The 25,614-nt window shown below is 35.2% G+C and overlaps 2 protein-coding genes across 3 annotated transcripts in view; both read right to left on the reverse strand.

The window, feature by feature from the left end:
- Positions 1 to 5,321: 5,321 nt before the first annotated feature.
- On the reverse strand, positions 5,322 to 6,786 carry LOC121375831 (dynein light chain Tctex-type 5-like). Its single transcript, XM_041503495.1, has 2 exons — positions 6,607 to 6,786; positions 5,322 to 6,032 (listed from the first exon to the last, which is right to left on the reverse strand). The coding sequence occupies exons 1-2, from the start codon at positions 6,609 to 6,611 to the stop codon at positions 5,510 to 5,512; spliced, it is 528 nt and encodes a 175-aa protein (XP_041359429.1). The 5' UTR covers positions 6,612 to 6,786; the 3' UTR covers positions 5,322 to 5,509.
- A 15,779-nt stretch (positions 6,787 to 22,565) lies between these two features.
- The window catches only part of LOC121376007 (terminal uridylyltransferase 4-like), a 47,221-nt gene continuing 44,172 nt past the window's right edge, over positions 22,566 to 25,614 (reverse strand). Inside the window, exons 26-27 of one of the 2 annotated variants that reach the window (XM_041503762.1) lie at positions 24,234 to 24,315; positions 22,566 to 22,906 (exon numbers count right to left, since the gene is read on the reverse strand). In XM_041503762.1, the coding sequence (XP_041359696.1) occupies positions 22,878 to 22,906; positions 24,234 to 24,315 (111 nt within the window). In that variant the 3' untranslated portion in view covers positions 22,566 to 22,877. The remainder of the gene's footprint in view (positions 22,907 to 24,233; positions 24,316 to 25,614) is intronic. The other variant, XM_041503763.1, reaches the window with a different exon arrangement.

Here is a 25,614-nt window from a genome sequence, read left to right on the forward strand (position 1 = left end):
CCTCTGTAAAAAGATTGCCACTCTCTAAGACATCCTCATGCCGGTTGTAAGATGACTGTCACTCTCCAGGACATCCTTATGTCGTCTGTAAGAAGACTGCCGCTCTCCAGGACATCATCATGCCGTCTGTAAGAAGACTGTCACTCTCCAGGGCATCCTTATGCCATCTGTAGGACAGCCACTCTCCAGGGCATCCTCATGCCGTCTGTAAGAAGACTGCCACTCTCCGGATCATCATGCTGCCTGTAAGAAGACTGCTACTCCAGGACATCCTTGTCATCTGTAGGACGGCCACTCTCTAGGACATCCTCATGCCGTCTGTAAGAAGACTGCCTCTCTCTAAGACATCCTCATGCCCTCTGTAAAAAGATTGCCACTCTCTAAGACATCCTCATGCCGGCTGTAAGATGACTGTCACTCTCCAGGGCATCCTTATGCCATCTGTAGGACTGCCACTCTCCAGGGCATCCTCATGCCGTCTGTAAGAGACATCCTCATGCCGTCTGTAAGAAGACTGCCTCTCTCTAAGACATCCTCATGCCCTCTGTAAAAAGATTGCCACTCTTTAAGACATCCTCATGCCGGCTGTAAGATGACTGTCACTCTCCAGGACATCCTTATGTCGTCTATAAGAAGACTTCCACTCTCCAGAACATCCTTATGTTATCTGTAGGACTGCCACTCTCCGGGACATCCTCATGCCGTCTGTAAGAAGACTGGCACTCTCAAGGACATCATCATACTGTCTGTAAGAAGACTGCCACTCTCCAGGACATCCTTATGTCATCTGTAGGACTCACTCTCCAGGGCATCCTCATGCCGTCTGTATGAAGACTGCCACTCTCCAGGACATCATGTCGTCTGTAAGAAGACTGCCGCTCTTCAGGACATCCTTGTCATCTGTAGGGCTGCCACTCTAGGACATCCTCATGCCGTCTGTAAGAAGACTGCCACTCTCCAAGACATCCTCATGCCGTCTGTAAGAAGACTGCCACTCTCCAGGACACCCTCGTGCCGTCTGTAAGAAGACTGCCACTCTCCAAGACATCCTCATGCCGTCTGTAAGAAGACTGCCACTCTCCAGGACACCCTCATGTCGTATGTAAGAAGACGGCCACTCTCTAGGACATCCTCATGTCGTCTGTAAGAAGACTGCCACTCTCCAAGACATCATAATGCCGTGTATAAGAAGACTGCCACTCTAGGGCATCATCATTCCGTCTGTAAGAAAACTGCCACTCTCCAGGACCTCATCATGCCGTCTGTAAGAAGACGGCCACTATTCAGGACATCCTTAGGACGCCTGCCACCAAGGTTTTTTTCCACAAATTGTTGTCTGCTCTGTCTGCAGCAGGACTGCCACTTCTCAGGTTTGGCGCTTTGGGCTGGCGAGCTATGGTGATGCTCGGATTTCGACTTAAAGGTACATGTTACTCCAAATATTGTAACATTGTATATTTTGGTACTTCTGTAGGAAAACATTTGCATGTGTACATGTATAACCATCTGTGAATTCATCCAGTATTCAACAACACAAAATGTTCAAATCTTGTCTGGAGACGAGTAAGCTAAATGCTTATTTTCGTGATGAATGAAAGTCTTCTGGATTGTGAAACAGCTTGACATTTCAACAGGACGTATTTCTAATATAAACGGCATTTAAAACCCCCCACCTCAAAACAAAACAAAACAACAACAACAACACCCAAAACCCCGACAGTATCACTAAAAGTCTAACGGTCACAACACAACACTACCTTAAACTTCTAAAGTTATTAGGACAGCCGAAAAGACTGAGATGTACATTGTTTTGAGAGAATCTTGCTCCTTTAAGCATACCCTGTACAAACCAGTGTGAGATCATATAAGTTTCAGATGGGTATACATGTATATTAATTCGTAATGTTAAAACATAAACTTTGTTTTGTTTAACATCACTAGATGGCATTGATAGATCATCGGCTATTGGATGTTAAACATTTTGTAATTTTTGATATGTAGACATGGGGCAGCAAATACACGACATTTGATATACCAGTCGTCGGGCACTAAAAAACTCAAATAAGTCGGAGAATGGGCCAACCGAGGGGGTTCGATCCTAACAACCCAAGCACCAAGCACCAAGCTCTACCGACTGAACTAAATACCCCCCCCCCCCCCCCCACACACACACACAATCTCGGATTGTTAATGCTCGATTTATTTGTAGATATTTTTTATGCAACGTAAGGTTAAACCAACATTTTGTAAAAACTTAGTTATGGGCAGAATCACCATATGCCCACATATTATGAAGAGAATAATTTAGTTGAATATATATTTATTGATCCCACTGTCCACTTTCCTTTCTCTTCTTTGAATTTCATCCTATTTTTCCTTAACGCCTCTTATCTTTCAACTTATGTCACTGTCTACCTCAACAATCCATACTTTTCACTCCATCCATGACAGACGCGTGTCTCTTATGACCATCCATGCCACACACGTTTTACATAGCTGTGGACATGATCTGACTACTTTAGGCAGGTTTTAGTAAAATTTTGGCACTTCTTACTTACAGACTTATTCTGCTTGTAGACGTTTGAAACAAACCAGGTGAATTCTACAATTTGTGTCAAGCATAACAAGGCATATCGTCCAAGCCAATCAAAAGTGGTGTTACATCTAAAATGAAACTTGAGAGAGCCCCCCCCCCAAAAAAAAACAACCCACAAAACCCCCCACAAAATAACAAACAAAACAAAACAAAACAAACACAACAACAACAACAACAAAACCACTCCAACAAAACAAAATCCTTTGCAAAGGATGCTTATTTGAGGGCGACTGTGACTTTTGTGGTAATGATGTTGGCATTCGTGTTTAATAACACAATATTTCCTCATTCAGACAAAACGCTTTGCAACCAATAGCCGATGTGTATTTTTGAAGTGGGGTGTCGTTAAACATCTATTCATTCAAAATGTTTTGGATCTTTGACATTAAAATTGGTTTACCGAGTGCAGCTCCATGGTACATACAGTCCTGTTTGTGATGGTCTGACTATAGAAACTTGATACAGCCACGGTCATGACCAATCTTACAGGTGTCAGACAAACCAAGGCATATCTATTATATAATTTCTAATAGTTGGAAATAACCGATTTTTATTCTATTAAAACGACTATAATTCTTAGGTATGACTAATTGGTTTGACATAATCCTCCATTCTTTTCTATCTAAAGTGGTATAGTCATAAAACAGCATTGTCAAATGCATTGGCATGAACGCGGCGCATTTATTAGCGGCTCAGTCTGATAAACGTTTTCTACATCCTCAATTTATGGGCGTTGAAACTTGCAGAATTAAAAATCAAATGAGAGGATTAATTTCCATCAAATATCTATCTGTCTGCATGTCTGTCCGTCGATACGTCCATTCGTCCGTCCGTTCATCAATCCATCCATTTATATATATTAGACATATAGACATTGCCCCATTGACGTAGTAAGGCGATCCCTATCGGTGGCTAAAGGCCCATTGGGCTATTTCTCGTTCCACCAGGCAACTGTGGACGGGTGGGTACTGTATATTAATTCGCTTTTATTTCACCTGGGAGGATGTAGTCTTCGGAATTGGGGGGAGGTACTGATCCTTCTTGTCCCCACTCAAGGGCGGACCCAGGAAATATTCTAGGAAAGGGACGAAGGGTAAAATGGCACAGGGGAAATTGTAAACATATTGTTTAAAAAGGGACACTTTGTTTTAGAGGGGTAGGTCCTCCAGGTCCCGTCCCTTCGATCCACCCTTGCCACTTCCGAGGCTCATGAAGGTTGCTAAATTGGAGAGCAGGGTTACTATTCCCTGTTAGGTTTTTAAATCAGATATCTGCTCCTAAGATGCATTCTGGAACATTTTAAACATTCGTTATTCGGTGGGGATTGGGGTTGTGGGGGAAATATAACTGGATGGCCCCCTTCTTCCTCCTGGAACACGAGGCCAGCACCTACTAGCCTTATAGGAACTGCTCTGTTTTCTCAAATCATCCCAGCTAACAGAATATCTTCAGTGGCTGTAATTACATATTAAACACAATTGTTTCTGATGCTGATACTGATTATCAGCATCAGTATCTATCCATCTATCTATCTATCTATCTATCTATCTATCTATCTATCTATCTATCTATCTATCTATCTATCTATATATATATATATATATATATATATATATTGTGGTTAGTGAAAGAGAAGTCGGTGTAATACATAGCCCTCTAGTGGCCTTACTCCTACCCATTGAGACGTTAAAACGACATCTGGGTGGGAGCCAGTAACGGGGAGCGAACCCAATGTCTACCAGTCTTATGCCCAATGACTTAACCGAGGCGGGTGACAGTATCATTACCCACATAATGCGTCAGCATAACCGGTCGTTAGGCCTATACGATTGTTCATTTCACTTTAATCAATACAACCAAAATAACCTGCACATTATACCCCGTTATTCACAACCATACAATATACATGCATATGCATACAGAAGCATTCGGCTGGTTTTAAGAGATTTGTTAAACATATCAATTAATCCTTCTTTGTAAATCGCTGCATGAGTTGGTATAATATATATCATGTGCAAAAAACCCAATCCGGTTACCCCACGTACACACAATTCAACTGACGTCAGCAAATTGTAATCTGTGAAGTGTACTTTTGTTATATTATACAACAGCTTAGGTGATAGGTCGTTCGCTTGTGAAGCATACACAGACTACACAATACCGTTATACTGTACTGAACGAGTTCAAATTAATAATTAATTTACCTGTTAATCTTCAGTACAAAGCTTTCAAGAATAACATCAAAATCGCGTTATCAAGCTTGAACAAGGGCATTTTTACGTCTTTCGCATAAAACAACTATAAATCTTAAACGAACCTTATTATTTTTTATAATTATTATACGTTTTGATAAGCGTACGGGCTCCCATTTTTGCAGGCTGGCTTTTGCCCGAATTAAACGAAAATGCTCGAATCTGAATAACATTTATTAATATTAGTATTACTACCAAACAGCTATATAGGGTTGTAAACGAATTACTACGCATTTTTATATGGATTACAACAAATTTTGAGGGTAGAATGGTGGAAATACATGACAAAAAGGTCTCAGGTTAGTACACCCGAATATCTCTATCATAGTTGCCTGAATTTGAGGTTTTGCCCCCCCCCCTCCCCCCGCCCCTTGTCTCGTACGCTTATGTATGTTTTGATGTTATAAAATATGACATTTCTGTTTATAATAATCATATAAAAACAGTCTACATTATGTAACATATGTCACATATTTGATTTTCTCTATTCTTTTATTTCTTATACAGAGCAATATTTGTGTAAAAAGCATTTGTGTAGATAAACGTTGTTAATAAAAGCATTTTGGCACATTCCATAAAAATATATTATCAAAGACAAAGTCTTGTTAAGCTGATGCACTTGTAACAAATGGCCAACAAATAAATTCCCCCATCGTCACACTTATTCACAGAACATACCATGCACCAGTCCTACGGCGTACAGTTTACCATTTGTATACGTATACTCTGAGTAATTGTCAAACTTTTCATTCCATATACATCGACTGGTTAAACATAAAGAAGAACCGCTGAGCTGACCAATCGAAACATTCGTTACAATTTTGTACCGCGGGATACACACTTCCTTCACTTTCTGCTTGATGACGTCAGCAAGATTTGCAGACAGCGTGGTGCATTCCTCTGCATCATAGGACATATTACCAATCATGTCGTGCATAACAATTTTCATTATTTCTTTTACTTCGGAATATGGAAATTTCTCCGAAGGTTCAAGGCTGAAACTATTCTCCATTTTTGAAACCGGAACTGTTGTGTGTGTCTGAGCTGACGTCATGATCATGGCAGCACGACCGGAAGTGGATATATCGACGGACGGCGGATGTTTGTGAGTCGATATCAACGAAGGTCGGCGCATGTTGGGTACATTACCAGTTGATGGTCTTCGAACTGCAGTGCTCATGATGCTAGGGGAAACAAAGAAAGAATATAAAAATTAGTGTTAGAAATAGGTTAGAATTTCAACATCAACCATTGGTTGTAATCGTTTTGCATGTACCAATCAGCTTTCAATTATACGATCAGTTACAATCATTTCAGTTGAGAAGTATTTGAATAATTAAGACTATGCACCTGTTGTCGTAAGGGGCGGGACGTAGCCCAGTGGTAACGCGCTCGCCTGATGCGCGATCGGTTTGGGATCGATTCTCGTCAGTGGGCCCATTGGGGTATTTCTCGTTTCAACCAGTGCACCACATATATTAAATGCCGTGGTATATGCTATCTAGTTTTCAAAAGTTTACAGGGGAGTATACTCCCGAACCTCCTAGAAACTTTGCTTTGCACCCTCGATCTGTCAGCCCCCCCCCCCCCCCCCCCCACACACACACTCCAATGTCTACTTGCTTCCGAAGTGCCTATGTTGTTGTGTTCACAAGGATATATCACACATTTGACTAGTTTTATCTTTAAAATATACTGTCAAACATTATGTTTTCTTTCAGTACTCATAAAAACAAACTCAAACCCCAACGCATTTACATCATCAAAACTGTAGGAAATGTTCAGCGATAGTCGATTATGAACGACAAAATCGTTATCCGTGATCAATACAAGGTCGAATGCATATTTGACAAAATAGTGGTTGATTCCATCAATCTCTGTCTAGTTCCTCGTCTATAGGAGGACAGCCACTCCCGAGGAGATCTTTTACTGGACAGTACATCTTTTTGACTCCCATAAGGAGGACGGGCTCTCCTAGACTAGTTTACTAAATAAAAACAGAACAGGACAGAGGTCATTGGAATAAATACAGCTATGATGACATTTACTCACGAATTGCTGTCAAAACAGTGATGTTATCAGGTACATTATAACACATACCACAGGTTTTGGTGTCATTCGTGCTGCACTGGTTACAAGGCTTGGACTGGATGGCAAGACCACCAAGGCTACAATCTACAGCTCTACTAAGCTAGATCCCTCACCCAGAGAGATACAAATACAGTCAGACGTGACACTAACGTCTGTTTATTGGCATAAGGGTAGCTATATCAATTTACATCTACGTTTTGCATGAGGTGTTGTCTTACTATTTAATCTTTTACTAAAATCGATATCTTGCTGTCAAGAAGTTCCCATTAAATAATAATAAATGGACACCCTGTAGTTTTGAAGCTATGTCACTGTGTGTGACGAAAACGTACCTATAAATTTCAACAGACAATAATATTGTAGAGAGCATAATATGATCGGGTAAGGACAAAAGCTATGCTTGTCAGTTTGGGTGAAGTGTAGTAGATAAAGATATCGTATTTCCATTTTTACTTGCATGGCCATGAAACTGCTAGGGAAATGAAAGAAAGAAATGTTTTATTTAACGACATAATCAACAAAGTTTATTTACAATTATATAGCGTCGGATATATGATTAAGGACCACATAGATAACGAAAGGAAACCCGCTATCGCAATCCATGAGTTACTCCTGTCTATTAGCAGTAGGGGTATTTTATATGCACCATCCTACAGACTGGGTAATACATATTACGGCCTTTGTTATCCCAGGTTTGGTGAAAAATGAGGTTGCAGAGAAGAAAGAGACGTCAGTCTGTAAGAAAGGTTACTGCTTTACTTTCCTAGGATTGTGAAGACGTTTTAATGATCATTTACCTTCAGAAAGGCACCACACAAAAAAACTGGTTTCGACATGTTACGAGGGCCAGGCAAACGTTCGTAGAACCAGACACCAAAATTTAATACACCATGTGTTTAACCTACAAGTGTGTTCTTTGATCATACTACAGTTCTATTAGTAACACGACTCTTCTTGTTTGTATATTTACAAAGTATTGCTTAACGGTAACCTACCCTCCCGAAACTATGAATTTGATCACATTGGAACACAGAGACATCGTCATGTTTATCACCAAGGAAGGTGAAAATGCTACTAAAATTCCAGAAGAGTATGGTTCCAGAATTTGAACGCCTTCCAATCTCCTCGGTGAACCCATTATCTGATTTGAGTTTTTTCCGTCCCAACCGGTGCCCCACAACTATATCAAAGGCCGTGGCGTGTGCTGTCCTATCTGTGGGAAAGTGCATATAAAAGATCCCTTGCTACTAATGGTAACATATAGCGGCTTTTATCTGAACATTACGAGTACAAGTTACCAAATGTTTGATATCCAATAGCAAATGAATAATACATCAGTGTGCTCTAGTGGTGTCCTTAAACAAAACTTTCATAGCTTCTGTTAGGGACTTCTAGACGACTGTATAACGAAACTGGACCAGTGCTGATGCTTGACTAACCTTAAGCCAACTTAAAGGAAACACGACACGAGACCATATTATAGCTCATTTTAAAAGAAAAATGATATAAAAATAATATACAAATAACTTTATAACAATAATATACGTGTAGTTAACTTAAAATGAAGAAATTACGCTAACCAGTATCAAAGTACGATTTATGCATATTTCTTCGTGAGCGTTCGGAAAAAAAGGGAAGTGACGTCAGAGCCGCTGTACTCTTCCATTGTTGTTAACTGTTTATATATGGAGTAAGGGGCTTACGATCTTTTCAGTCCAACAGTGCCGTACTGCGCGTCCTTCGGGTGTAAAAATAAACAGTTTAAACGATCGGGATTGTCTTTTTATGGTTTTCCAAAGGATTGTATCCGAAGAAAGACGCGTGTATTTTATCGCAAAAGAAAAGATTGGACACCAACACCGCATAGTACTTTGGTGTCCGCCTAATTACAGCCCGGAGCCCGAACGTTACCCGGAGACAAAAACAGTACTCGGTTGCGAATGCCGAGGTGTACATTGTACATATTTGGCACAAAGATACACCTCAGCATCATGTATTTATATATGTTAAAACAAAAATGTAGAATTTTTTATTTATTAATTTTTTTGAAAAAAAAAAGATTTTTCATGTTAGGGCTGTAGGCCTACATAACAAAATCTGTATTCACCGTCCGAAGAAGGAAACGTCAATAAGTAATCGTCAATAAGTAATTAAATATGGCATATACAAACATGGGATTTGGCATGAGGATACATCTCAGTACGATGTATTTAAATATGTTTTTAAAAAACGTGTAGAAAACAATAATAATTTTAAATAATGTTTTTAATCTTCGGGCGGAATACGTTACAAAAACGTTCCTCATCGCCCGAAGCAACACGAAGTTCAATACAAAAAACCCCACTACTGTCGGTGTCGAAATAACTATTATGTTTCATCCACAGGCTGACTTGAGAATCGGAGTGTTGTTTTAGTTAATTGGTCCTTTCTTTCCGTGGCCTGCACATGTGATTCCTGATTGGCAGGTGTATATTGCAGGGTATCGACCAGGTAAGTGATTACCACGGTCTAGACATGCGTACAAAATACGTGCCAGTTTTTTTAAGATTACAGGGTATTGTGGCGTAACCTGTCGCGACTATAGTACAATGTTAATGGACATTATCAGCCGCCCTGCTTCATTACTGTAAATAATGCTGTAAAACCCTTGATTAAGTAGACTTTCCCATCTAAAATTACAAAACTGACCAATTACGTAGTACCAAAGAAAAGAAAATTATCACTTGGGTATCGTGAGTGGTCGTTTTTACTCTAACGCACCCAACCAATAGGCCTAATAATATGCTACTTTTTTTTATGAGAGAAAAATACTATAACCCCATTTCGTTCTATTGATGCAAATAGAAATATATTTAGTTTAAAAGTTGATTATACTCTCAAGTCATTTATGTTGTTTTACAAGCCAGGTTAATGAAAGTGAAGCGCCTTGTCGTAAATTAGAGCGTTTGTTTACACTGTGCATACAGATTTCATTATGTACAGCCCGAACATAAAAAATGCGATATTTTCTAAAAAAAAACAACCCAAAAATGTTTGTACTACATTTATATTTTTTACATATTTAAATACATCATATCGAGGTGTATCTTTATGCTAAATATGAACAGTATACACCTCGGCATTAGCATCCGAGTTTTGGTTTTGTCTCCGGGTTACTTTCGGGCTCCGGGCTGTAAATTGGTCGACCGGTCTGGTCTGGCACCATCAGTTTCTCTACCCTCCGACTCGCTATCCGTTTTTTCTTCAGTATCACTGTTGTAAGTAAATGTGTGTCTTTCTTCATTTACTAACAGCTCATATTGATACGGCAAAACGTTTTGCGAACGAACACTCATTGTTTTGGTAAGCTGTGCAAGTCTTAGATTCTTTATGAGTGGTACGGACTAATGCTTTTAAGTGTAAGGCTTCAGATCAAGCGACGCGTCTATGACGTCAGGGACCTCGTGATGCTCATTAAAGATCGGCAATTTCCGCTAAGAGCTCGTATCTGGGGTTCTTTTATGGAGATATTTTAAGTAATTAATTTTTTATAAAAAAAATTTTTTTAGGTGATTCAATTTATAATTAATTGTACATGGTTGGTGCCAAATATGGTTTACGTGACATGTTTCCTTTAAGGTGCTAATGAATACCTTAACATGGCTCAAGCTGAAGTTGGTTGGGATCCAGATCTTTTTCTTCTTTTTTTAATTCGCTTTGCCTAACGAAGTTGCAGTACCTTGCGTCTTTATATTATATCCACTCGAGTAAATTTGATATATAGATAAACAATATTGTTTGGAACATTTATAACATTATTTCTGTTTGGTACTCGTAAAATCATATGAATAATCAAATACTCACGGGTTGTATATCGGCTGTATATCCCTGTGGTTGGTAACGTAAGTGTTTATCTGGCGACTGTTATTTCACAGGTTTAGCGAATGACCACGCAATATGAGAGGGGACACGTGCTGTTTTGGGTTTTTTTTACTTTGTATGTGAGATATACACGTAGTCGTACTTGGCGTTTACCAACCACTCGTGCATTCAGCCTTAGCTTTACTGTATTGAACCACTCCACAAACCGGTTAATTAATGAACTGGAGGGGTCAAAATAAATGCATACCACGATATTGTTGTAAAACTGTATTTAGAATGGAAGTTCTTTCATGACCGTAATCACCTCATAATTATAGTAGAGGCAATGTCGTGTGCGGGTAATCACGGGCCATAAAGTGGTCTTTGACCTTTAATTACTGTAGAACGAGATAATAATTGATATATATCATGTTTGACGCCAATTTTAAATACACCTTCCATCGGGTATATAGTCTCGTTATATTTCCCCTGTGTACGTAGTAGCTGGCGGTCAGCCTGACCGCAACACAAGAATGATTCCACTAGTTAAGTGTCGAGATAAATGTACAGGAGGAATTACGATTTACAGACACGGATCAAGGAATTTTTGTAGGGGGTTCTACATGAAACTACTAAGTTGTATATTAACGGTGAATTCACTTTAAAATAAGTGTGTGTGTGTGTGTGTGTGTGTGTCGGAGGTGTAATTTAGGAAACTTTGTATATTAACGGTGAATTCAGTTTAAAATGTGTGTGTGTTGTGTGTGTGTGTGTGTGTCGGTGTAATTTAGGAAACTATGTATATTTTAGACACAGTATTTAACGATCCTTTGCGGAAGTGTTTGCATTGTAGGACCTATTCTCCGATTGAGTTTTTCCCTGTCCCAACCAGTGTCCAACGACTGGCATATCAAAGGCTGTGGTATGTGGTGTCCTGTCATGAAACACTGGTTGTGACGGGCATTTTTTAAAAACCATTGCACATCAGACGAACACTCAACCACTGAGCTACATCTTGCCCCGACAGGTACACAGACAGACAGGGTTTTTTGTTTAACACTAGATCAAGGCTCACTGTTACCATGTTTTTGAGGCCTATTAGCATCTGATATGCCTTCAGTCAGTAACTCAGTTTCCAAATTACGTGTGGTTCAACATCGGGGAGTTGGTATCATTTTCCGATTTATTTTTATTGAGTGAAAAAAATCATTTCAAACCTCTTTTGCTTATATTTTTATGAGAGACTGAGGCAGAGGGGGGCAGAGAGAGAGAGAGAGAGAGAGAGAGAGAGAGAGAGAGAGAGAGAGAGAGAGAGAGAGAGAGAGAGAGAGAGAGAGAGAGAGAGAGAGAGAGAGAGAGAGAGAGATCGGTATCACACAAATAATTATTCTTAATAAACATTCTGTAAGAAGCATGTGATTTTAGTTATTTGAAAATCGTACAATATTAAGAGAGAGAGAGAGAGAGAGAGAGAGAGAGAGAGAGAGAGCTTTCTGCTCTAGCAACTTCTACGACTATCCAGTTGCTAGTCTGAGCACTCTTACAACTCATATAATCCATTAGTTGTTAATCCGAGCACACCCGTAGTAAGTCGCGAGTTGGGAAAATTACAACACAACCGTCAAGTTGGCCAATTTTCTCCAGGCAGTTGGTAGTCTGATTCTAGCATTACATGTAACAACAAAATGAATAAGTGTACAATACAAAATAAATCAGTGTACAATAAAAATAAATCAGTGTACAATAAAAATAAATCAGTGTACAATAAAAAATTAATTTAGATACAAACTTTGAGAGCTTTATTTACATTTTTTTTTTTTTTTTTTTTTTTTACAATATTTGCCATAGTGGCTAAAACTGAAACTACCAAATCGTAAAATATCCTATACAAATCAAAAGAAATTATAAACAGTAAAATCTTGATAAAAATTCAATTTCAATCGTATTGTATTACATTCAAAATTACTGTTATACCCATAGATAGATACCAAACAAAAATATACACATGTTGATTTTTTTTCCTTGAAATAACAGTACAAACCTCAAATGTTGGATGTTTTACTCATAAATAATAAGGAATGAATGAAAAAAGTCACACAGATGTTATAGTTTTTAGGTTGTTTTACAATATAAAACTCAGCAATAAATAAAATACAATTAAGGAAAATCTGGTTGGATATCAGATTCAAATTTAGTACCTTAATATTATTAATCATGACAATGTAGAAATAACAACACTAAATTATACATGATGATTATTTGTCTAAGCAATGATAAAATAATTGTTTTAATTTCATTGAATCATATTAACTTTAAACTTTACAACCATCTGAAAACTGATGGATTCTCCATTCAACTTTTAGAAATGTTTATTTCAGTGATATTAAACACAACCACCAACAATAGACTACCTAAAATAAATATCATCACACTTGCTTAACAAAAAAAAATAATCTGCATCTAATAATTGTTTTGTGTTTTACATAATAAGTCATACAAACGTACACATTCATGCAACATACACACACCACACATACATGTACACACGTATTATATAAAAACCAAAAGTCCTAAATAGTTATTACCATACAAGGGTTCCATATTTACAAAATATCCATTGTTCAATGAACAAGTTAGCTATTATCATTTTAAATCAAAAGAATTTATGAAACACGTCATTTTTTTTAAAAAAAATTAAATTTTTTTTACTCGACTACAAATTTATTATATGACTTGTCTAATGTTTTATTACTTCATTACAAAATTAAGTATGGTGATCAGAATGCACTGTTAATAAAACAAATAGGCTGTTGACATCAGTGGCAATTCTATATTTATATAGTTACAAACTTATCTGCAATCAAACATACTTTAAAAAAAAGGCAAAATAAAAATAAAATAAAAAATACAATTAAAACGAACTATATAATACTAATAACAATAACAATAATCTTGTACAATAAACGATATTGTGGAATCTGCCTAAACCGGATAACCTTGGGACCTCAACATTTATCTGATTTAGAAAGGGATTCAGTATATCAAGACTTTGCATTTTGGTCACCAATTTATAAATACGTTCTTGTCGGAAAAGGGGGAATTCAGAATCATACATATCATTCCGATATACATGTATCCCAAAACAAGAACTTGTATTACACTAATGAATGTACAAATAATTAAAGGTTACATTTGTTTAACACACAATGACATACTAACAACACTTGTATTATATACAAATGATCAACAATTTAAATGATGTAGAATTTTAAGTGACAATGCTGTTCATCTTGTATGCACAATCATTAATATACCATATATATGTGATGATTAATACATTTTAAATGTACTCTTAATTACTCTGGTAGCATAGCGTGAGATTAGAATTCCATAACATCTACTTTTGTTTGATGGTTGAACAGCTGGTCAGAATTGTGACGTGTATATTCAGATGGAGTTCAACTTCATTTTCAGCAGTCTGGTTTTTGCAAGTTATCAAGTATTTCATATTTTTTGTGCAAAACGATTCATCCACTTTCCAGAATGAATAGGTTCCAGTTTATCCAGTGTTTTGATAATATACTGAAAACAAAGGAAAATGTTGAGGACTGTGATAATTGGCCAGTTTTAACTGGAATCCAGTTTTATCAGGATTCGGTTCATGCAAGTTCCACTGTAATAAAACTTTATTAAATGAAAAAAATTAATCCTCTACATGGCTGTTTTCCCCAGTGTCCTTCTTAACAAAGTACAATAAAATTTATATACATATGTACATTGATAAAAAATAGTGTTCAACATGTACACCATACATTTTCTGAAATGATAAATTTAAAACGTGTTCTCAGTAATTGTATTCCTGATAGGACACTTCAAAATACCAATTCAAAACAAACTGAAAAGATGATTACAGTGTTTAGTTTAATCAGTTTGTCCATTTGATAATATTAATACATTAATGATATTAAATGAATAGAATAGAGAAAAAGTGTTGGTCATAATACCGATACCTGTGAAACACCTATTGCAGATTGTTTTGCATAAAGGATTTGATTTTTTGATGGGGTTTTTAAAAATCCATACAACCTCTGTTGCATATAATTTATCTCATTTGGAAAATATAGTTTAGACAGAACAGTAAATTATAACTATAGATATTAAGGAATTTAACATATCAGCAAAAATACCTTTATAAAATAGCAGATATAATAATTATTACAGACGTCAAATTACAAGTAAATGTCTTTTTCAAATTGTTTTACAGTGCAACGTGTTTTAAAAAACAGATGACATTTTCACATTTTAGAAGTTAAGTAACAATATATTTTAACACTACCAGGTAATATTAAATCAATGGCAATTACATCAATTGTATAGATCATTGCAATATGTAAGCCTTCTAAGGGAATATTTTTAACCAGTTTACCCACATGTAGTGAATTACAATATTTTGCCAGATGTCATTTATAACTTGTGTTTCAATATATGTGAATATATATGACACAAATGTGGAAATTATATTTTTAAAACATATATTATCAACTTGATCTTTGATCCATGTGTCTGAAAATGTATTTTCTAGTTTGACTATGATCTATTATCACATGTAAATAAACTATTTTGACTCTCAGCATATCTCATAATGTACGAGACAGACAAGATAAATGAATAATTAAATAGGACAAATACATTGTTGTGAATCATGCCTAAATAATGTTACATAACAGAAGAAAATCATTTACACTGTCATGATAAAATTTAATTTTTCATTATTTTGGAAATATTTGTCTTCAATGTTTTATTAAAGCAGTAATTGAATTTTTTTATTTATTAAGTACTTGTTTCAGAAACAAACAATAGAAGAAAGAGCAAACAATGAATGGTAGGTAGAAATAAAACACGTAAACTTTATTTTTACATTCACAAATTCAATGAATAAAATAAAATGTTGAAATTATATAAGATATGAAAATGAAACAACCCTGCTCAGTTAAAATGTGAATTGAAATAGTTTAATCAAATGCATGCATATAAACCATTCTTTCAGAATTAAGATCATGACATGAACAAACATCAACAGAAAAGTTAAACTTTTAAAGTCATTGTGGTTATGTTTAAACTGTTCATCCAAGGGCATCATGATAGTGAAGTTTGATCTGTTATGATTATCCCTGATTCCACAATATTGTGTTTTGTTACATTGACAAAATGTGTACAGATTTTAGCAATGTCATGGTTTGTATATACATACTCTGGACTCTTGTGTCTTGAAAAGAAAAATGCTTTTAGATATACTAACAACATTGTTATCTTGATGCAACTCAGTACAATCCATTTCACTGGAACAAACTCTTATCCTCAGTGTTACAAAATTCTTGTCTAACTAACTTAAATGCATGGTCATTTATCGAGTGAAGACTTTTGTTGACTAATACATATAATGGTAGACAGGCCCAGCTCTGGCACTCGCCAAATTCAGCAATTGTGAATTTTAAAAAAAATTGGCAAATTTTATTTTAATTTGGTGAATACATTTTATGTAATAATTGTTATTTTATTAGAAAAATAATTGTTTGTAATTTTTTTAAATTTAAATACTATTAGATGATTCGGCTAAATTATTTGCTCACCCAGAGCTAGTCCTGATGGTAGGTCTACAATAATGTATCAATATGAAGATATTTTAGATTTAGGAATAGGAAAAAAATATATATGTGGATTTCAAAATCAAAAATATTATTTTAAAATACTCATTTTATAAATGCTAAAGATTCTCAATACATTGATAGTGTTTGTTAAATACTAGAAGTGAAAACATAACAGTCCAGCTTGCCTTATAAATAGATCGTTGTGATATCATATATTTCAGTCATTAAGAGTTTTACAAGCAGATGAAGTTACACATGATGTTGATAATTATATAAAACAAGTGTTATATGTAATGTTTATGATAATAAAAAATGGTAATGAGCCATGTCAGTATATTTTTGAAAACATTATGAAACAGATACAAGTACTGATGTATTGTTGAAACATGAAACGGATACATGTATTGTTGAAAACAATATGAAACTCTGACATGTAGTCATATATAGTGTTATGTTAATGGAATAATATTAAAGGCATATTGTCACAGACCACTGACCTATTACATGGCTTAACAAAGTATTACTTAAAAATATATATATTTGACTTGTCCCTAATGTACTTTATTCAACCATCTACGTAACCACCATACTCCACTTATTAATGATATTTTGTAAAAATAATTGAATTATGGCAATGGTCCATAATTTAAAAACTAACATTGCTGAGAGGGTTGACATGGATTTCACTCCATCATGGTGTAGTTAAAGTGATGCAATAGCTAGATTTGGTCTGTAAAAAATAATGTAATTTTGATTTATTATTAATTTTTTAGAGAAATAAGGTCATTAAATCTGTGACAGTATGCCTTTAAACACTGACATGTAAGATAATGTGAAAATTTGGTATGAAACCATAATATATGGTGTTAATGATAGCATGAAACAATTAATCTGTTAATCATCTGAAAATTTAACTTGCAAAACCTTTTTCGTTACTTCCCCATGGTTCGAAAGCAAAAATACCAACTAGAAAACCTTTTATATATGAAAAGTTTAATGCATTGTTATGGATATGCAAAGAAGAAATATTTAATCTGCAAAAGAATGTCTGACAGTTTAAACTGCAATGCAAAAAAAAAAATGCAGTCTTTTCTCTTTTTATAGGGGGTAGGGGTGGAAGGAGGAATATATTTATTTTTTGAAAATCATGAAATCTACAAGTAAATATGTTTTATCAAAATATTTTCATGCTTTACACATATGTACATGTAATAATTCAATATATAAAAATTTACAAATAGAAACAAATTTATTACTAGCTGCAAAATGTTTAGATAATTATATCCACTGGTCATATTTCCAATTTCCCACTGTGTGTCTTAGTCAATGAGTTCATTTCTATCAGTTCACTAATGATGTCAGTACTGAGTAGTGTGGTGATATAAACCATTTTTTCAATTTCACACATTTGTAACAACAAATTTGAATGTTGGAAAAGCACCATTTTACCATCACAAAATTTCTGAAAGTCAAACTGCATCATAGCTAGAGAAAAGAACAGCCAGTGTATTTTAATGAATCAATGAATGTTTAACGACACCCCAGCACGAAAAATACATCGGCTATTGGGTGTCAAACTATGGTAATTCAAAACATGAAGTGAACCAGTGTATTTTAAAGTCAGAAGAAGTGAACATATTCTTTTAATTAGCTTTTTCAAAAGGGCTGATGAAACATCATGAATTACAGAATCTACATGTATGTTAAAGCCACCCACAGTTCAACCATTCATCTCATGTAATCATTAACCTTACTCCATTTTGATCTTTTTTTCCCTCCTCCTTCTTGTTTTTTTTATAAACAGCTAAAATTAGGAAAGTGATAACCCTACTGTGTTTTCCAATTTTCTGACATATGTTGGTTTTACTGTGTGTCACAAATATCCTATTTTTAGTTCCTTTGAGGTGTCACTAATAAAAGTAACTTTATAACAGTTAAGTTACCAATACTTGTTGAAGAAGTGATGAAAAACACCACTAGCAAATTTCTAGTTTTGAGGAGAACACACAAAATAAAATGCTGCACTAAGACCAATCCTTTAATAAAAGCATTTTTTGACCAATCAGAATATAACCAATCACCATTAATGATACTAAAACTCCATATAGGCATACCAACTCACTAGCCATTAAAAACCAAAAACATGTTATAACTTTAAAACAGTATATTAATTAACTCATTAATTGTTAAAATAATACATTAGTTTTATTAAAATGATTAAAAGACAAAAAGTTAATGGGAATTAAGAAACAAAATACGTTTATCACTGTGTGGAACCAGTATACAAGGCTCAAAATTCATCTTGTGGTGTTAGAAACAATCTCTCCTTTTTAAATTTCAAGATGGAAGCAAATGCTAGACACTAAAAAGCAGTTCTTGAAATTAGTCTTAAATCAGACTTGTTCATGTAGTGTAAATGTTTTAACAGCAAAAACTTCAGAGCGTGGATAAAAACATAACAGTTATATTATCACTTCTGAAAATCAAGAATTCTCAATATACTGTAGAGCATGAAATTAATGCATCCCCAAATTAATGCGAGTGATGACAGACTAAAATGTGATATCAAATTAAATTGAATGGTCTCCATTTGAAATAGTGTCTTCGTAGCAATCTATGAATGCATATCCTTCAGTTAAATCTAAGGTACAGACATCTTCAAATAAATCAATTCACTAATGAAAAGACAACCTTTTAGTGTAATGAACCCATTCACGTACAACCATTACATGTGGCTGGTAGCTAGCTCGGGCTTTTGATAGAGTAATCAGACTTTATTACATACCTTGAAATAGCACTTTTTATATAAATATATTTGGATTTTAATTTGTGAGTATTTTGTTTGAATGACCCAGGGCTTCTAGATTATGGCAGCCCCAATCCCATGGCTAGTGACATTCAATGTTGGGCTAGTAAATAACTACTATTGTCATGCCCAACGGCTAGTGAAAATAAAGTTGTCAAATGCTGCATTTAAGTCTACTTTGTAGATATCAATATCCTGCCCCCAACCCCACTCCCAATTTTAGTGTTTTTAATCGCTATCTCCCTCTTTAGGTAACATATCTGGTTATTACAATTAGTAAAATTGTATTAAGTAAAGTAGAGCTAGTAAATTTTTAATCGTGGCTAATAAATTATTTAAATCACTGATCCCATGGATAGTGGATTTAAAAAAATTCTAGAAGCCCTGATGATCCGTGACAAAGAAGAATTGAATGAATAAATGAATGAAATGAAATGAAATGAATGAATGTTTAAAGACACCCCAGCATGAAAAATACATTGGCTATTGGGTGTCAAACTACAGTAAATGCAAAAATGAAGTGAGGATAGACAAAGAAGAAAGTTAGAAATAAATTGGTCAATTTATTAATGTGAATAACATCAGCTCAAGGTTTTTGCATTAATATCATGATCATATTAATTTCAGGATCTACAATATCTCAAATATTGTCAAAAATATAATTGAAAGGAAAACTGTTAAACTGATTAATTATCTGAAAGCATAGTATGGTCAATAAGCAGCATTTGGTTCCTGTCCCCTGTAAATTTCGAGCCTTGATATAGCATTAGAGAGTAATAAGCAAAACAACAACAACAATTTTAAGCCGCTCCCCAGCCATTAAAGTGACAGACCCTAGTTTCTAAAAACACATGTTCTTCGTCTAAGAAGTAATGGTTAATGAGACAAGCTCTTGTTATTTTTAGACAGTATTTCCGTTTAAACATCACATATTTTAGCTTCTCTCTGTTATAACCATATCCAGATGTGTTGCAGGTTTGTAGATTAACTAAACTTAGAGTCCATTTTCACGGGCTGAAACTAGGGTCTGCTCCTTTAAACTATAGCACTGTCTACATTACTTATGTCTTTGTTTTTAACAAATGTTGGCAATACAGTTTTTGCAACAGCATTCATCTGTCTTTATTCCTGCTGAATCAACTAAACTTCGATAACACATGTTGTTCTTTGTTTTCTTTAAACTGACTATCCTGAGTTTGAAACATTACATCAAGACACTCGATTAATCTACTTACAATGACACATAACACATTAGTATAATAAAACAAGTAAAAGAAAGGTTTGAAATATAAAACATGAGGAGTTTATTTACAAAATGCTATACATTGTATATCCATTTATGTCATTTTGATGAAAACATACTTTCGCTATAACATGACTTGGCATATATCACACAAATCACAGTTTTGACATCCTATGCAATGAGCATAGATTGTGTTTTGATGGAAACTTTAAGGATGTATTGTTGAGTTATCAGTATATCGTCACTGCTAACTCTAAATGATGGAAATTGGCAAAATATTGCATTTTGGAAATGAAACTCTTCACATTATACTGGGATTCCATCTGACCCAATTACAGAGCTCTACATTAATGACTGTCCGCTTGTTTGGGACAAGTGTTTTGGATGTAGGACAAGTAAATTGTTCTAACAACTTATCTGACCAGGCAAGCTCACCACAAATTACAGTATATTGACAATAATTAAATTTTATTCATATCTTAACAATGAGATATGTATGGAATGTTTTAAATGAACAGATGAGAGAAAGCACTTGAATACACTGTATTTGATCAGAACTATATGGCTTGATTACAGGTTCTACAGAATTACATATACTCAGTATACGGCTTGATTACAACTATTTCAATGGAACCATATGGTTCGACTACAAATATTTCAACTGAAAAATATAGCTTGATTACAGGTTCAACGGAACCATATGGCTTGATTACAGGTTCAACTGAACCATATGGCTCGATTACAGGTTCAACTGAACCATATGGTTTGATTACAGGTTCAACTGAACCATATGGCTTGATTACAGGTTCAACAGAACCATATGGTTCGATTACAGGATCAACTGAACCATATGGCTCGATTACAGGTTCAACTGAACCATATGGCTGATTACAGGTCAACAGAACTGCATGGCTTGATTACAGGTCAACTGAACCATATGGCTCGATTACAGGTCAACAGAACTGCATGGCTTGATTACAGGTTCAACAATCATATGGTTTGATTACAGGTTCAACTGAGCCATATGGCTTGATTACAGGTTCAACAGAACCATATGGCTTGATTACAGGATCAACTGAACCATATTGCTCGATTACAGGTTCAACTGAACCATATGGCTTGATTACAGGTCAACAGAACTGCATGGCTTGATTACAGGTTCAACTGAACCATATGGCTGGATTACAGGTCAACAGAACTGCATGGCTTGATTACAGGTTCAACTGAACCATATGGCTCGATTACAGGTCAACAGAACTGCATGGCTTGATTACAGGTTCAACTGAACCATATGGCTCGATTACAGGTCAACAGAACCATATGGCTTGATTACAGGTTCAACAGAACTGCATGGCTTGATTACAGGTCAACAGAACTGCATGGCTTGATTACAGGTTCAACAGAAATAGAACCATATGTTGATTACAGCTATTTCAACAGAATCATTGCAGGCCATAGGATTTGAAATTTCATAGTAAACACTTTTTCAGTCTGTGCCTTGTGATCATGGGAACCCATCGGAAACTGTTTTAAAAAAAAATTATATCTATATTATTTTTGTTGAATAGTTGTACTCGATATAATAATCATGGAAAACGAAATTTCAGTTATATGTGATTTTACCGACATGGTACCAGAACCCTGTACCAGAACTATATGGACAGACACTCATCCTATTGAACAAGACGATACTGAGTTAATGTAGAGCCATGAATTATCTCAGATTTTGTATAGCAGATGGAAGAAAAAATTAATTAATGTACAAAATTGTGGTACAGTAAGTAAAAATCAATACTGCTCTATTTACACTCAAACTTTAGGATGACTAGAAATACATCAAATAAATGAACATTCATATCCTATGCAATAAAGTGCAAATACAATTTAAAAAATCCTCAAAACAGGACCGTCTGTAAACCAGAAAACCCTCAAAACAGGATGTTTTTCATGGTCTGTTTTCAATATCAGTACAGAAGAGATTTCCTTTAAAACTGGATGTTTTACTTTGCAGTGTTTCTGCCAGAAATACATTCTTGGGTATGGTGCTATGGAATTGAATCAGTCATCAGTCAGTACATGGGTTAAGTTTAGGGTTAAGAGTTAAGGGAATCATACAGTAATGATAAGTGTAATTAATTTTGTCAAAAGGTTAACTTTAAAACAGTCTGCCAAAAAATTGGGGTATGGCACCATACCTCTGGCAGAAACCCAGCTTAGCTAATGAGTGTCTTGTTTAGAGGAGTTTCACTGTCTATTGTAATTTAGATAATTAAAAAGACTATATTAGTCCAAAACATATTACAGTGGTTACAAACTCAGGACAGTCTGTTTAATTGAAAATAATAAAACCTCGAGTGCACTTCAAATGACACCATCAGTGTTTGACTGAAACAAGTCAGTTCTATTGCATGCTGCCAGGAACGGTTATTTCTGAAAGAAAAGAAATCATTTATATTAATAACAAAAGTTAACCATTCAACACTGTGTTGTGAAAACAACCTTGATGTCCACTGTGCAATGGAGTACTGTCAATTTAATTTTATTTAGAACAACTAATTCTCCTAGATTTCTTTACTCAAAATTGTAAATTAGGAAACTGAAGACAAAACAAAACATGGCATATATTTATTTGAGCAATCATTTGTATTAAAAAAAATGCATTTTTGTGGTACTATCAGAAAAAGAAGATGACCAGTAACACTTTGGTTGTACGGAAATGGATATTCTAAACAATAAAATGGAAGTAATTTTTTATTTCAATTATCATAAACAATTTTAATAGTGAAAACATATGCCTTAGTATTTAAAACCTAAGGTCTGTCTCTTTAAATATTATAGCTACATAATAAAAATTCAGAAATTAAATATGACGGCTATCAAGAATATTTTACAAAGACAATTTACAGTAGAAAAATATATTTCTTTTAAAAACTTGTGATCATAACAACTTCAATGAAAATTTGACCTCATGGTTGAATCTTTTTATGAAAAAACCCCCCACATTTGCTTAGCAAACATCTATACTATAATTATGTGTCTGGAAAAGGATGTTACTTGTTACTTGTTTTATTCACCTCCAGGTTGTGGGAAAACACTAAATTATCCCCCAACTTTTCTCTGTTTCGTTTCTTTTTTTCAACCCTTCCCTTTTTATCAGTCCCAAAAATAATATTTTTTGAATATTTTAAATTTGAAAAGATTTGGGGTGGAGGGAGATGATACTGTTTGGTCTGTACATTAATTATTTTTTGTATTATACAAGTATGTACATACATTAACATTAAGGTATTTATAAAATGTATGTATGTAAAAAGACTATGTTGATAAGAATATTATAAAAACATAATGAATATAATTAATGTAAAGCACTGATTCATGGTCCCCAAACCTTGAATTTGCTCTTTTTGGGCTGAACAATAATAAAATAATAATAATAAATAATAAAATAAACTGTATGTTTTTTATGTGGAGATTAAAACTGGTTCTGTTATGTTATGTTTCAACCTTTATTTTACAAGGTACAAGGATCAAACCTTTTATAATTTAACCAGGCCCATTTGAGAGAATTTTCAACCTCGGCTGGGGGGTGGGTGGCCAATAAATATAAATAATATTGAAAATGGAAGGATGCGAGCTCCCTAGTGTATTATCAACAGTGGTTATAATAGGCACTCTTGTATTTCACCCTTGTGAGTTAGGATATGAAATGATGTAATATATGGTGACGGTATTAAAACTGCATTATATACAGACTTACTGAGAACCATATTACCATCTTCGTTACATTGTATCACCTGCCTATAAGGCAGAACAACATTGCCCATACTGGGTTCAGCACTCTAAAACGAAGACAGTAAAAACCAACAATAATTAATCAACATGCAAACAGAATTGAAGGTAACTTTCAAAGTATGTTAATGTTAGTTCAACAATGAAACACCAATGAAATTAAACAACACTGAAATGAGGGATGGTTCAACATTTTCAAAACCATGCACATTATTCTCTCTAGTTATCTCTCCCTTTCCACCTCCCTCCCTCGCGCGCTCTCTCTGTCTCTCTCTCTCTCTCTCTCTCTCTCTCTCTCTCTCTCTCTCTCTCTCTCTCTCTCTCTCTCTCTCCCTCCCTCCCTCCCTCCATCTGCTGTATCTCTCTGCCTCTCTCTGCTTCCCTATCTTTTTTTGTCTCTGATGTATCTCTTTCTCTCTCTCTCTCTGCTATATCTCTGTCTATCTCTCTCCTTCCCTATCTTTTTTATCTCTGCTGTATCTCTCTCTCTCTCTCTCCCCCCCCCCGTCTCTGCCTCTCATAAAAATATAACCAAAACAGGTTTAAAATGATTTTCTTCACTCAATAAAGAAAGAAATCAGAAAATGATAAACCCACCCCCTTCAAATTTTCAAATTGGTATCATGAAACTGCTGAAGATGTTGAACCATGCGTAAGATGGAAACGGTGACTGAAGGCATGGTAACAGTGAGCCCTGATCTAGTGTTAAAGAAGAAATCTACTACTGCTATATGTACTAAATCTTCAAATTAGCAGGAAGGGATCGTTTATAAAATTATGCACATTCCCAGTATGCCCCGAGTCAGGCCACTTGGCATCCAGAGACGGGACTCGGGATAGACATGCTTGAAACCTTCATGGTATATGAGCATGTAAAAAAAAAAAAAAAAGTTCAAGACAAGACAAGACATTCCCAGTCAGGGCACATGTTTTCGAAGCTATTTTAGCGCTACAAAATCGTAAAACCATCGTAAGCTACAACATCACTATGGCGTGTACTGTAGTGACGTCATAGCCTATGATGGTTTTACGATTTCGTAACACTAAGATAGCTTTGAAAATTCCTAGCCAAGACAGTAACACTTGGTCTAGATAGTGAAAGAAGAATCTGCTGCCATGACATAAGTTACTCCAACCAAACAGCAGCAAGGGAACTTTTATATGCACTTTCCCACAAAAAAATAAGGTTTGTTTAATAACATCATTAGAGCACATTGAGGAAACCCACTACATTTTTCTATTAGCAGCAAGGGATCATTTATATGCACTTTCTTAGACAAGACAACACATACCATGGACTTTAATATGCTAGTCATGAGATACTAATTGGAATGGAAAAAAAAAACTGA

This window comes from Gigantopelta aegis, chromosome 6 (assembly GCF_016097555.1).
Source record: "Gigantopelta aegis isolate Gae_Host chromosome 6, Gae_host_genome, whole genome shotgun sequence".
NCBI lineage: Eukaryota > Metazoa > Mollusca > Gastropoda > Neomphalida > Peltospiridae > Gigantopelta > Gigantopelta aegis.